Genomic DNA, 14,037 nt, shown 5'->3' with positions numbered 1-14,037 from the left:
TGGAGATCTTTACCAAGTCAGAGAGATATGGTGGGGAGAGAGAATGAATAGCCTTAAATGTGTAAAGGAGTATGTTAAAAATTAATACGGAGTTGAACCGAGAGCCAGTGAAGCTGCTTCAGGATAGGGATGATGTGGTGAGAGGGAGTCCTAGTAATAATACGGGCAGCAGAGTTCTGGACACGCTGAAGCTTGTTGATGAATTTTTGTGGCAGGCCAGATAAGTGAGTTACAGTAATCAATCCGAGAGGTAACGAAACTATGGACGAGAATAGCAGTGGCATGTGGAGTGAGGCGATTGATGATACGGAGTTGGAAATATGCTGAGCGAGTGATATTATTGATGTGAGAGTTAGAGGATAATGTACTGTCAAGAATGACGCCCAAACTTTTCACAGAGGAAGAGCGGGAGAGTTACTGTTATTGTAATTTATTAGAAATCTGTTTGTGTGTATCTTTTTATGCATTTATAGTGAAACATTTCAAGGGATCCCTTGAAATGTTGTCCCTGTTTTGCTAGTCACTATACAGTAGTTACAACTTAGAAAATATCAACTCATATGTATTATAGCTTATATATAGGTTTATAGGTAGTCCACCTACCCAAAGTCTGAGGCTTAGGGTGTACCTTAAGTCAGAGCATGAAGAAATGTTCCTAGTTAACACAGAACAGTAAGAAAATCTCAAATATATATAATTACTGCCTTTGTTGTAAACTCTAAATGGATTTGCCTGGATTTTTAGTTTGTTGTGAGAAACAGACTATTACGCCTAATCATTTCCATGCGAATGGAAAAAAACAAAACAAAAACAAAACAAATGGTTGGGAGATTTTTCACAAATCAATATCCAAAAGCGTCTACACAGCAACTGTACTCAGATTCCTGTGACGTATACACACTGAGTCATCGTGATTAAGCACTTTTAATGCCAGATTCATTTAAAAGTATAGGGTTTATCCTTTAGCCAAATCGAAACAACCATATTCATCATTTTAAAATTCACTGAGGAATAGATCTGATAAAGGTATGTACAGCATATTAAGATACTTTGGGGATGGCTTACATGTCCTGAATAAGATAAAGAGATGGAGTCTGATGGAGGAAATATTTCTACAGAATAATCATTTTCATTTTTGATACTTTATGTACAATTTTCTAATAATACAGTTTTGTGTGTACTGAGGTATTTTCATAGTGTTTTATTGCTTCTTTTCCTGAAGGGATGGTTTGAAATATTCCTCCATCACTTGTCATTTTCAGCTAATGATAAATATATTAGGTTTAGGTGTGTTCTGTTAGGTTTAACACAGATTTAACCACTGTATGCTATTAACTGTTTAATCTAAAATGCAAATTATTACCAGTGAACTGGTAATAATTTTGGCTCAGGTCTGATTACTGGCAGACATGTTGAATCAATAAATCACTTAAATAGAACTAGTCTGACAAAGTGAAGCAGGCTAAAATTACTCACAAATAGAATAGAATAGATTTCAACTTTATTGTCATTGCACATGCACAGGTACAGGGCAACAAAATGCAGTTTGCATCCATCCAGAAGTGCTTTAGTGATATAGATATATTACAATATATATTAGCAATAATATAGATATGTAAGCATATTACAGAAATGGGTCTATTATGGTATGTTATAATGTACACGGTATGAAGTATGTTGTGAATATTCTTTAACTATAAGTATGTACAGGCTATGAACAGGATATAAATATGAAAAACTATACAGAATATGAAATAAATAACTTTACAGAAATCTGAGATATACAGCTATACAGAAATGGGAACTATGCACGTTGTAAACAGTTGTAGGATTAAAAATTATCGTATGTACAGAATGATTATTTACACAGAGCTATACAGTAGTGCAGTTAAGATAAGTGAGGGTGTAGATAGTTTCTACAGAGGCTATATAAAGTGCTAGTGGTTGTGAGTGGTGGTTCAGTCCATGTTATTATTGTGTGTTTGAGGGTACAGTTGTCCATTGTGGGGTTGTGTATGTTCAGTCCATGTGTTAACGTGGGTCAGATGTCAGGAGGCAGAGTTCAGGAGTCTGACAGCTGTGGGGAAGAAGCTGTTCCGGTACCTGGTGGTCTTAGTCCGGAGGCTCCTGTAGCGCCTCCCAGAGGGCAGGAGGGTGAAGAGTCCATGTGATGGGTGACTGGGGTCTCTGATGATTTTCCCAGCCCTTTTCAGACACCGCTTCCTGTAGATGTCTTTTATGGCAGGAAGTGATGCTCCGGCGATGCGCTGGGCAGTTTTCACAACCCTCTGCAACGCCTTCCGGTCCGAGGCAGAGCAGTTCCCGTACCAGACTGTTATACAGTTGGTCAGGATGCTCTCGATGGTGCAACGATAGAAGTTCACCAGGATGTCTGTTCTTCCTCAGAATCCTCAAGAAGAAGAGGCGCTGGTGAGCCTTCTTGACCAGCTTGGAGCAGTTGGTCGTCCAGGTGAGATCCTCGGAGATGTGGACTCCCAGGAACTTGAAGCTGCTCACACGCTCCACAGCCGTCCCTTTAATGTGGATGGGTGGATGTGGGTCAGCATTCCTCATTTGTGTTACCACAAATGAAAAAAAAAAGGCATGAGTAGATATGATAGAAAGCATACATGAAGGGTTTTATCCAAAATCCACAACCGTGATACTGTAAGTTTCTTGTGTGACACCCTGGTAATGAGATACCTTTTTATAGGCCATCAGGTTGGACTGTACCAGCTGATATTAATTTGTACTAAGGGGTTAGGGTTAAGTATTTGTTCAATACTTTTCTCATTATTACACACAACTGATGGACATTTTGGACTTCAATTCAATTTTATTTATACAGAGCCAAATCACAACAACAGTCGCCTCAAGGCGCTTTATATTCGACACAGCTGAACAGACACCACACTGAAATTTTACTGAATGACATTTTCTCATGTAAAACGCTGTATGCTTAAATGTAAAATTAACGCAATTTAAATTTTCCAAGAGAAAGAACTGAAAGACTGAATGTCCTGAGTGTGTTAAGTTACATGCAGTATAATCTAGTGAGTATGTTTAAAATAATAGTCTTCACTAAATTAAAGAGAAACATAGGTTTGTTGTCAACATCATTTAATTTAATGTAGCTAAAGTTCAATATATAACAACTGACTTGCACCCTGTACATTTGTTGTCATAGAAGTTATCTTAATTGTCAACCGACTCGCCCATCAGGTGTTAACAACCCAGAGCTGATGCAAACTGGGTGAGCCCAACTATCATGGGAGGAGTGGCAGAGGTGCATACAGTTTGCATTTACTGTGGTCAACCAGGTCATTTCATTGCTTCTTGCCAAGAGGCCAGACATCCAGTAAAGCTGGAGATACTGGTGGGTGGCTTATTACAAACTGCACTTTACAGCCTTACTCTTCCTGCCACACTCTGTTACAATTATGACTCTATCACCTCTGCAAGCCTTAGTTGCAGCTGAACAAAACCTTTTAGACTCTACACTTACTGAACAAGTCTGCATTCCATTAAACCACTCAAATAACCTATCACTGCTTCAGCACTAAACAGTCATCTTCTAGCCATCATCACCTATCAGAACTAACAACAGTCCCCCAAGAATATCCAGGTAGTATTTAGCATATGACTGTTCAATTGACCTCCTCCCTGGCGCTCCACTACCCACCAGCAAACTCCCTCTGTGGAAAAATAAAAGGGAATCATCATCAGTGAAACTCCATCCATTGGTCACGTTACACCTGGCCTTCAGCAGCTGCATGTATCTCTACGTCTGACTATAGAGTAAGTGTGAGGCAGGAAAATATCCCCATAGCATTAGTACACAATTAACTAAAAGAAGGAATATGAAGCAAAACATTTGATCTCTGATCCAATAATAGCCTATAATAGCCTTATCACCAACCTGAACAATGTTGGAAAATAAGCAAATAAATAATTGTAAAGTGGCTGGTTTGATTCACACTAGAGTAACTTGTCTTAGAGATGTTTACTATGTTTTGAATGGACTAGGCCTATTTTTAAAATTAAGCCAAAGATACTGTATATTTACATGTAATGTAATGACAGAAGTGACAGTTTGAACATTTTCAGCAACGTAATGAACTCAGGAATGAAAGACATTGTGCAGTGGTGCCATCTAGCGGTGAGATTAATATTACAGGAATCCTAAAACGAGAAAAACATACGATTTGTTGTTGATTGTTGTTGCTATTAATTAAATCAATGATTTTTACACAGCTGTACATGAAAATATTATAATTAATACAGAATGTTGAAAACTAACTCACCAAAAAAAAAATCTAGCAAAGATACATTAAACTGTCACTTCATTTGAATCGCTCAGGTAATTAAACTTGAAATTCATATTTGCAAATCTAAAGATTGTACAATTTTTTTTACATTCCTGCATTTTTTCTGTGCAGTCCTGTGAAAGGAAACCTTTTGAATCACTGTTTTGTTGTAACAAGAGTAAAAAGCATCTTTTAGTTATTGTATTTATTTTGAACCTTTAAAGCAGCTTGTGGTAAATATAACAGACACTCTGTCACGGTCCTCAGTCGGTGACCCAGTGTTTTGTATTATTATTGTTATGAATTGAACTTAAATTTGTTATGATTTTTCATTGCTAGTCTCTTGGTTTTTGTTTCTGTATTTCTAGTTCTGTAAGCTCTTTAGCATCTCCTTATTTCCAGTCTTTACCTTTTGTTAATGTGCCTTCCCTCTGTTCACTGTCTTGTCTCTCTGTGCCTTTACTGTGGGACACAAATTTCTTGTTTTCCAGTTTCCTGAGACCTTACTTTTTTTAGCTTCTAGTTATTATGCTTTATTTTCTGTTACCCCTATTTCAGCTCTCTAGAGCGTAAGCTCGTTTAGTTCATCCCTCTGTGTCCTGCAAGTCCTGCATTTGGCACCTATCTCCTTCCTTCCACACAGCTGTAGCCTTTACACACAGTTACTGAATTTGACTCATTTAAAATTTTAAAGGTAAAAAAAATAATAACCACTGACCAAATTTAAAAAAGCAAAACAAAACAAAAATAATATTAATAATGATAACAAAAAAACGCATCACAAAACTTAAATCTTCAGATAAAATGAACTGTTTTCATTTTGTTTATATCTATGTAAAAATGAAATATTTCTAATGCTCTGCTTTTTCCTTTAAATGTGGTGTCATATCATGATAAAAAAATTACTTGAAATGTGTATTGAAACAGAAAACATAAACCTACAATATATTTTTCACTACAGTTAACATTTTAATAACAGAACAGTGGTTTCTAGAATATATTTTTCATTTCATTATTGTTTAATCCACAAAACTTCTTTTAGTTCTTTAAGAAAATGTCTTACAGTGAAATAAATACAACTAAATCTTTTTTTTTTTTTACACCTTGAATCCTGTCTGGCAGCTTTGGCAATCAGAATTATGATCTCAGTGTCAGTCACTGTCATTTATTCAGCACCAGTGTTTTGATGGGTATCAGTACATCAACACTGAAATGGTTTAACTGTAAATAATAGCAAGAATAAAACAAAGCAGATCGCAACAAAACTTGTACCATGACTTCATATATTTGAGTATGTTTGCCCTTTATGTTTACCTGGTTGTTGAATGTCCCTGACAGGCAAAGATGAAGACAAAGTGGCTAGAGGACAGCAGCCCTGAATCCCTCCAACACCCTCCCGAAAAAACATATTGGACCACATGTGGTGCTCGGCTGGCGAGAAGCTCCAGCCCTCAGCCCTCCACCTCTGGCTTCCAGCATAGACGACCCAAGTATGCCAATCAAGAGGTGAGTAGAAAGCATATTCATAAGCTCATAGACAATGTAAATGTTTTGACATCTTCTAAATCCTACAAAAACAAGAACTGAGCGGTGAAAAAATACAAACTGGCATTGTAGACAAGCCAAGAGTTTTGACACACATTACTCCATCTCTAACAGGTAAACACTGCCCAGCCAGTGAGGAGGTCAAGCCCCCAGCCCTCCACCTCTGGTTTACACTTGAACCGTGACTGGAGAGCAAGGAGATCCAGCCCTCAGCCCTCCACCTCTGCCTTCAAGCATGGGAGAGAGGAGGCTGACCAGGAAGAGGTGAGTAAGCACAATGCTGTAAGCATCAGTGGTGGATATTTCAAGAAAAAAAAAATACTGTCATGTATTCACTGTATTCACTTCAGCTTTAAATGTTTGTCCTCTGATCTCTAATGACTGAAGCATTTTTAACCTGTTTGTTCCTTTTCGTTACTGCAGCAGGAACGCCAAAGATTCCGGAGCGGGTACTACAGAGTCCAGACTGACATCGATGGGTCCCGCCCCACCGTGCGCTTCCCTTATTGTTTTCTACCAAAAATTGTTAATGTTAATATTGTATGTACTGGGTATGGTGTCGGGGTGGTGGAACGGGTCTTCATTTACACCACAGATGGAGTATTTCTCACTCACTCAAGGGCAGTCTCCATTAGAGAGTCTTTAAGTGGCAAATCCATCAGCCACACATTTCTTTTCACATTTCTTTTTCTTCCTACCTACATAGTTACTGCTAAGTTTAAGATATAGAGTAGTAATGATAAGTTATTCGAAATGTACTAATAGTACGCTCAGAATATCTCACCATCTCTTTTTGTTAACTTTAAAAAAAGCTTTTAGTATTTAAGATACAGTAGTGATAAGTTTAGATTTAGATGTTCTGTCAATTCTGTTATAATCCTTCATTTACAATAAATTTTTGACTTTTCATGTTATGACATAAAACAAACAAAATAAAAACCAACTAATCTAATGGACCAGTTTTAGATTTTTATTGATTTGATGGGATGTTTCCAAAGGGTCGCGCCTATCTGTCTTTTAATGTTTTGTTTTATGTTTTCATTTATTTTATGTTTTTTAAGGTTAATAAAAAATTGCTAAAAGATTCAGTAAAGCCTTAACATTGTTTGCATTAAACTAATTCATTGTTTGGATTTTGAGAATATGGTTTCACTTCTTTATCAATCTGCAAACTGCCACTAATGAAAGAAAGCTCATGCTCAAACCATTATCTGCCCTGGTTTATTGATGAGTTTTGTTGTATTGCTAGTTCATTTTTCTCTTGCTCTCACAATGATGTGCGGTCATTCATTGACAAATGTACAAAGTAGAGAATGCCGCCGCCCGGTACACATTGCACCTGACCCCTATGGCACCTCCTGCAGGAGGATAGGCCCATGTCCCTTTTTCAGGCTGTGCCCGGCCGGGTCCCAAGGACTAAGGCCCGGGCACCAGACACTCGCCCTCGGCCACCCTCCCTGGGCCTGGCTCCAGGGCAGAGCCCCGGTAACACTATCCTGGGCAGGGTGAACTGTTCCCTTGATATTGTATTCATAGGGGTCTTCTGAACCTTTGTCTGGTTCCTCACCCAGGACAAAGCCAGTCTAACCACATCACTCATCAAAGTGACTTCAGTCTCACTGACCTCCCAGCTCATTGTTCCTTCAGTGGTGCTGGTTTCAGTCATTATGCAAATGTACTGTTTATAAGGTTGGGGAAACCTGCAGTCACCTGAGACTGAAGACGTCACTTGGATGAGTGATAAAATGTTTCTCCCACTGAAAACGCTATGTCCAGATGAACAGAATCAGCTTTTGGGGAGTTTTTCATCTGTCCATTCTGGTGCAAAAACAATAATGACATTTATGTTTTGTGAATTGATCTGTTTTAATACAACTTTGTAATGGGACTTGTGATCAAGGCCTTTGTTATAAGCCAGGCAGATATCAGTGTCTTTAATTTTCTTTATAAATAATTCTAGACCATTTCTCTCATAATCATCATCAGCATAAAGGAAGGCAACCCATTTCCAGTTGAACTCCCTCAAAATGCTAAAAATCAGGTCTGCTATGTCTTTATTGGGATGCATTGCTCTCAAGAAAGATGGAAAAATCTGTTTTCTTGAAAAAATTGAACTGGTAGCTTCATAACTGACCTGTTAAAGAAGTAAAAGAGAAATGTCAACATAATCAGTCACAGTAACATAAATCTATATTGTATAAGTCCCAACCACTGCTATCACTTCGGACAAATTCTTGTGTGGTTCTTCCAGAGGTCGGATTAAACCAACTATTAAAAAATAGGTTAAAAGCCCCTGGGAAATTGATAGTATCTGTGCAATGGTCAAATATTTCATAGCCAAGAGACACATTTGGCAGTAGTTTGGTAGTATTGTTGATTTCTTCTGCAGAGAGATGAAGAAGAGTGATAAATTCAGTTTTAATACTTATTAAACACAGTAAATAATTGAAATTTTGGGCATCCCTCAACAGTTATGATCAATTAATATAGGAAGATGGCTGTAGTGAAAGATGTAGCTATACAAAGTGAACAAACTGGGTGGGTGGCTCCAGCAGATCCAGGCAACAACATTCGAGAACTCTGTGCCGAAGAGCGCAGGACTAGGAAGATACTGTGTAGGACCCTCAAGCTCCCAATCCTCTGATATAGGACCTGAGCCTGAAGGGTAGACCACCTGCAGGGCGGAGACTTTTTTTTTTTTTGTCCTGGTCCAGTCCTCCTTCTCTGCAGTGATGAATGTAATGTGTTACTGTAATCACATTTTTCAATAATATAGAAATGTAATGTGTTGTATTACTGTATTAAATTCAGTAATTACATTACAGTTACAATCAGGAGTTATGCGGACACTAGAATTACAAAGGATCCTAAATATCGGCACTCCAAGCTGACAGAAAGAAAAATCAAATAACATTTTTTCAACCTGTGCACTTAAGCTACAGTCAGTTGTTTTCAGTTCATGTGCAGGAGGAGGAAAATTGTAGAACAGTGATGAGGACAATACTTTTATTTTTATTTCACAAAAGGACAAGAGTACAATTATAAGTTGCAAACTTCATCCAAGAAAGAAACAACTGCATGAAACTGATAACTCAACTTCAGCTCTTTGCAAGATTTAAACAGAATTCTACCACAAAGCTAGCCAAGAATCCAGAAAGATGTTAAAGCTGATTGCGTGGCAGCCCCAGCCCAGGAGCCAGAGCCTGATCTTTAACAGATAACAAAAGGCAGCGATGAGCAGTCAGGCTTGCAGCCTCCGTTTCTACCTGCTCATGTTTATACAGTAAAATTACTGAAATATTGAAGTGTAATAAATGCATTAAAAAAGGAAAAACAAGAACAAAAATAAAGAACAGTAGTGTCCACTGATGAACCAAACATTTAGACATAGGAAACCTGTACATGATAAATTTATAAAATATTTTTAATGTAATCTCATTATCCTCCAACATCAAAATAAGTCAGTTCCTATTCCTATTATATGTTCAGGTATTTCTTTACCACTTATCTATTAAAGATCAATTAACTTAATTCTTTTCATGTTTTTAATGATATTTAATATAAACAAAATAATATTTGTTACACAAAACTTTTAAATATATATTTTAAAGACCAACATTTAGATCATTGTGTATGTGATGTGAAGTTATTCTTTGAAACAATCACCACCCTATCCTCTTTTAAAGAGGACCTATTATTACCAGAATACAGAGACTGAAATCCTCTGTCTATATCAACGAATATTTACTCGAGACATCTCCTGGTTAATTGATTTGGTATAACTCTGAATGAGACCATGGAAGTACTGCTGTGTGTTTTTGTGAGATTGAAAAATCACAATGTAACATTTGGGAAAGAAATACCACAGCAAAAAGCAGTAGAGACTGGAGAGCACTGCCAGGCTCTGCAGAGGCTGAATGTGCTTCCCATGATAAAGGATTCTCCCAGTGGCAAAGATGATCCAGGTGAGCATCAGCAGGAGGAGACAAAAGGTTATTGCTTTGGCTTCATTATAATTTTTTGGGAGGTCTTTTCCCATATAAGAGAAAACAAAGCAAAGAGCACACAATGATAAAGGTAAAACCAGAGAAGCAGATGCTGCTTTAAAATCAGTCTCACAGTAAAGTATAATTTTTCTTGAGTTCCAAGACATGTCAATGTTAGGTCTTGGGGGGGCATATGTAAAGTTAATAAGAAGAAAGATTGCCTGGGTCACAAACACCACAGCAATGAACATCCACTGCCCGTGATATTTCATCCACCAGCTGTACAGCACTGGGAACTTGGTAGCTGTTTTGAAAATGCACACAATTAGAAATGCACGTACAACAAAGCATGCTAAGCAAATGGTGAAGAATAAAAAAAATGGTAAATATCTTAAGATACAAAAAGCATCTGTTGGTTTGCCAAAATAAAAAAATACACTAAGACTAGACAGACTGAGACAACCTAGAATCAGAAAGCACATTGGTCCTCCAGCAGATTTGACAACAGGTGTGTCGTAGTTAAGGGCAAAGAGAACAGACAAGGCCAGTGAGATGAACACCAAGATGAAGGCACCAACCATGATCCCTATAGCCCAAATGTCTGTAAATGGTGTATACTCCACCACCCGCAGACTGCATGATGTACTTCCTTCTTCAGACCATTCTGTGTCTTTACAGGTGATGCACTTGGAGGGATTGTCTGTTTCACAAGAGAGATGGGCAGAAAAGAAGCATATGGTCATCTTTAAAGTAGACCCATGATACCTTTCTCCATTGAGAGTTCATACATGTATGTTTGTGTTTGTATTTAAACACACAATTATTAGTCATTTAGTTAGTCATTAGTCGTCAGTAGTCAGTTATCAGTAGTCGCAAGCACAAGATTTTGTAAAGTTCAGACTGATCAACTTGTAAGCACAGCTTATGATTGAAAAACTAGATCTACTATTGTGCCCTTAAATAAGCAAATATTTAACGTATTGTTTAACAAATGTTTATTTCTTCTGATGTTTGTCCCATCCATTGTCATGTTACAGTTCTCATGACCTCCGTGGTGGCAAGCGGTAGAAAAGGTGTCCATCGGCACAAAATTTTAGTTATGGAAATTATATGTGGTACAGCCAATCAGAAAGCAGGCTTAGAGGAAGAGATAACATCATATTGTTGATGAACTGAGCCGTACCAACATTCAAGCAAAGATTGTGAACCATGCAAAATTGCTTTAAAAATAACAAGAATTTAAAAATTAAAGCTTCAAAGGTGTTTATGTCTGTTTTAAACTACAAACATTTGACCTGTGATACACTATGCTCTCTAAAGATCTTCCTTCACGTTAAACCTGCCCTGTACTTTACAGTTTGCACCTTAGTGTAAATCTATCACGACTAATAATTGGCTGCTTTTATATGAGCGGTGACTGGAACAAAAATGGATGACTATGGCTTAGTCTATATGAAGACAATAATAGTCTTTAAAAAGCATAACTTTAACTTCCATTACAAGTGACAGCACTACTTTCACTCTTTTTCTACTGTCATTCAAAAACAGTTTACCTGTGCTGTTGATATAAGTCCCACGTGGACAAATTGTGCAACTGAAGCAACACTTGTGGATTCCAAGTTGTGTTTTCTTGTAGCCTATTTTACATTCTTCAGAACACACTGAAGTTGGTACCTACACAAGAATATTGGGTGTAAAAAGGTCAGAAGAAGATACTGCACTTCCGTACCATTTACTGTAACGGTAAATTACGGGGAAAGTACCAGTCATTAAATATATTCACACAGGTTTTTTGAATTTCTAAAATTGTTTTGTAACATGTAAAAGTATTTGCCTGTTATATCTAGACAGCCATGCAAATCACCTTATGAACACCTACAACTGGTAGCTGCCGTGTGCTTATATCTAGGTAGAAGTCTAAAAAACTAAATTGCTAAAACTTAATTTTATTATTAATCTTTGTGTTGAAAAAACAAATAAAATAACTTATTACTACTACGTACTTGTGCACTTGTATGCCACTGAATTTTGGTGTCGTTGATGAAGAAATGGAATGATGGATGACAAGTATAATAGCCCACTTCCTGCACATCACCACTGGGGCCCCAAAAAACGACTGAGTGGGATCCAAACATGGGGTCACCATTCTCATCAAACTGAATGGTTTGGTTTAAAAGGGTAAAATTTGTCTTCCTCAACTCTGTAAGAACCTGATGTTGGAACACAACAGTAACACTGAGTTCACAATGACTGAGGTTTGGACAAACACAATTTGCTTAACCTAATAATTCTGTCGTTTTTATTATTATTAGGTTTAACCAACTCTGAGATTCCAGTTAGCTTATCACATACTTCATATACACTATCACTGGTTTTACTACGGATAAGAACAATTATTCACTCTTAGATCATTTTCAAAAAGTAAAGTGAGAAATGATCAAATAATTAGAATGCTTACCATATGGGGGTAGACTGTAATACTGTCTTTACATCCATCAGCTCCACATTGTAACATATTGTGTAAGGCATGAGCAATGGAATACACGGCAGAATAAACAGGAAAAGAGAACGATGGATCTGCATCAATGATTTCCTCAGCAGTCAGGCTACTGCAGTTGCAAACCTGATTACAAAACTTCTGTTGCTCTGCATTTTCACAGTGGTTCTTGGCCTTGAAAGAATGAATGAACTCACTAAAACCAGGTATTGACATCTTAGGCTGAGCAACCCCAAGTACAGTGCCAATATTTTTGCTTCCTTGTATCTGGTCTATTATTTTTTTGTTTAGGGACCATGTATCAGTTGCTATCCACACCTTGTTTGTAACATTTTGTCTTTTTACTGACTCCATGAGTTCTTCAACAGTCCATTCAGGTGCAAAAACAATAATGATATTAATGTTTTTTGCATCAATCTGTCTAAACATTAGACTGTAATCTGTATCTTGATCAAGGCCTTTGCTATATGCAAGGCAGATGTCAGTCTCATTAATTGCTTTTAAAAACAAGTCCAGGCCATCTGTTCCATAATCATTATTAACATAAAGAAAAGCAACCCATTTCCAGTTGAATCGCTTGACAATACTAACAATGCCTTTTATGACCTCTTCATTGGGATGCACTGTTCTTAAGAAAGAGGGAAAGGTCTGTTTTCTTGAAAAGATTGAACTGGAAGCTCCATAACTGACCTGTTAAGAGCAACAGAGAAAATGTCATTGTGATCATTAACAATAACCAATCATTTATACTCCTGAAACTTGTATTATTTTAAACATGGAAAACATCATTTCTTGATTTAACTTTTGTAAAGACTATTTTTTAATAAAAAATATTGATCTGGTTTAAAAAATGTCAAAGTACATAAGGGCTCATAAGTTTACCATTGGAATGAGATTCATCATGAACAGTGGGGCTACAGCTCGTGCCTGAGGGCTTGTATAGGTCCCGACCACTGCTATCACTTTGGATAAATTGTGTGGTTCTTCCAGAGGGCGCATAAAGCCATTATCAGAGATTAGGTTTAAAGGTCCTGGGAAACTCACAAAATCTGTGCAGTGGTCAAAGATTTCATAGCCAAGTGACACATTTGGCAGTAGCTTGGTAGAATTGTTGATTTCTTCTACAGAGAATCTCATCATTTGAAACCTTCGATAACTGGACAGAATAAAAGGTGCACTGTGGGCAGATGAAGGACAGTAATAAATTCCGTTGCAATGCTTGTAGTAAATATGTGCAATTTTGGACATCCCTAAATAATTATGATCATCTAAAATAGGATTTCTAGCTAAATGACCATGTCAGCAGTGCTGACTTTAAAAAATAAATATTAATAACACAGCAATTCATTTCACTGGTTTAAGATTTCTATTACCAGTTTAACCAGCGTCAAGTAAACTTTTTCTGTTTTTATTAGTTTTATCACAAGAAAGTACCCAACAGAGTTTAACTAACCTGGAGCAGTCAATGGCTTCTGGTCTTTGATGAAGAAGACAGTCATTCAGCTGATGAATATTAAAAAGTCCACCTATCAAATAATCTCCTTCCACCCAAAACTCAGATGTTGAAACAGTGTATTGAGCCAAAGCATGTAGAAAACACCCCAGTATACAGTGATAGACAACAATGCTCTTCATTCTCAAAACAAGAAGTATTTCCCAGTCTACGGTGAGCCTTAACACTCTGTCTGATGTTATGAGCCGC

General features: G+C 37.3%; 2 protein-coding genes across 2 annotated transcripts; one reads left to right on the top strand and one right to left on the bottom strand.

Moving 5' to 3' along the window:
* Positions 1-5,651: 5,651 nt before the first annotated feature.
* Positions 5,652-7,399, top strand: LOC146550245 (uncharacterized). Its single transcript, XM_085259780.1, has 4 exons — positions 5,652-5,813; positions 5,967-6,116; positions 6,276-6,452; positions 7,217-7,399. Exons 1-4 carry the CDS (start codon positions 5,652-5,654, stop codon positions 7,397-7,399), a joined length of 672 nt encoding a protein of 223 aa, XP_085115906.1.
* A 2,186-nt stretch (positions 7,400-9,585) lies between these two features.
* Positions 9,586-13,512, bottom strand: LOC146550244 (taste receptor type 1 member 1-like). The gene is made up of 5 exons (XM_085259779.1): positions 13,218-13,512; positions 12,297-13,025; positions 11,842-12,048; positions 11,392-11,512; positions 9,586-10,538 (listed from the first exon to the last, which is right to left on the bottom strand). The coding sequence occupies exons 1-5, from the start codon at positions 13,473-13,475 to the stop codon at positions 9,586-9,588; spliced, it is 2,268 nt and encodes a 755-aa protein (XP_085115905.1). The 5' UTR covers positions 13,476-13,512.
* Positions 13,513-14,037: the final 525 nt, after the last annotated feature.

This window comes from Mchenga conophoros, linkage group LG20 (genome assembly GCF_057382185.1).
Source record: "Mchenga conophoros isolate Kocher_MC1m ecotype Shallow Benthic linkage group LG20, M_conophoros_male_GT1.1, whole genome shotgun sequence".
Lineage (NCBI taxonomy): Eukaryota > Metazoa > Chordata > Actinopteri > Cichliformes > Cichlidae > Mchenga > Mchenga conophoros.
The sequence above is the reverse complement of the archived record's forward strand: the minus strand, read 5'-3'. Positions and strand labels throughout refer to the sequence as shown.

What these genes read in the sequence shown, in the direction of transcription:
- LOC146550245 (XM_085259780.1), top strand. Translation starts at nt 5,652, where the DNA reads ATGAAGACAAAGTGGCTAGAGGACAGCAGCCCTGAATCCCTCCAACAC. An exon ending in CCAAGTATGCCAATCAAGAG is followed by an intron (nt 5,814 to 5,966) that starts GTGAGTAGAAAG and finishes CATCTCTAACAG; the next exon opens with GTAAACACTGCCCAGCCAGT. An exon ending in TCATTTACACCACAGATGGA is followed by an intron (nt 6,453 to 7,216) that starts GTATTTCTCACT and finishes CACCTCCTGCAG; the next exon opens with GAGGATAGGCCCATGTCCCT.
- LOC146550244 (XM_085259779.1), bottom strand. Translation starts at nt 13,475, where the DNA reads ATGATGAGATTCTCTGTAGAAGAAATCAACAATTCTACCAAGCTACTG. An exon ending in TTACAGTCTACCCCCATATG is followed by an intron (nt 12,049 to 12,296) that starts GTAAGCATTCTA and finishes TTCCAACATCAG; the next exon opens with GTTCTTACAGAGTTGAGGAA. An exon ending in GACTTATATCAACAGCACAG is followed by an intron (nt 10,539 to 11,391) that starts GTAAACTGTTTT and finishes CTTGTGAAACAG; the next exon opens with ACAATCCCTCCAAGTGCATC.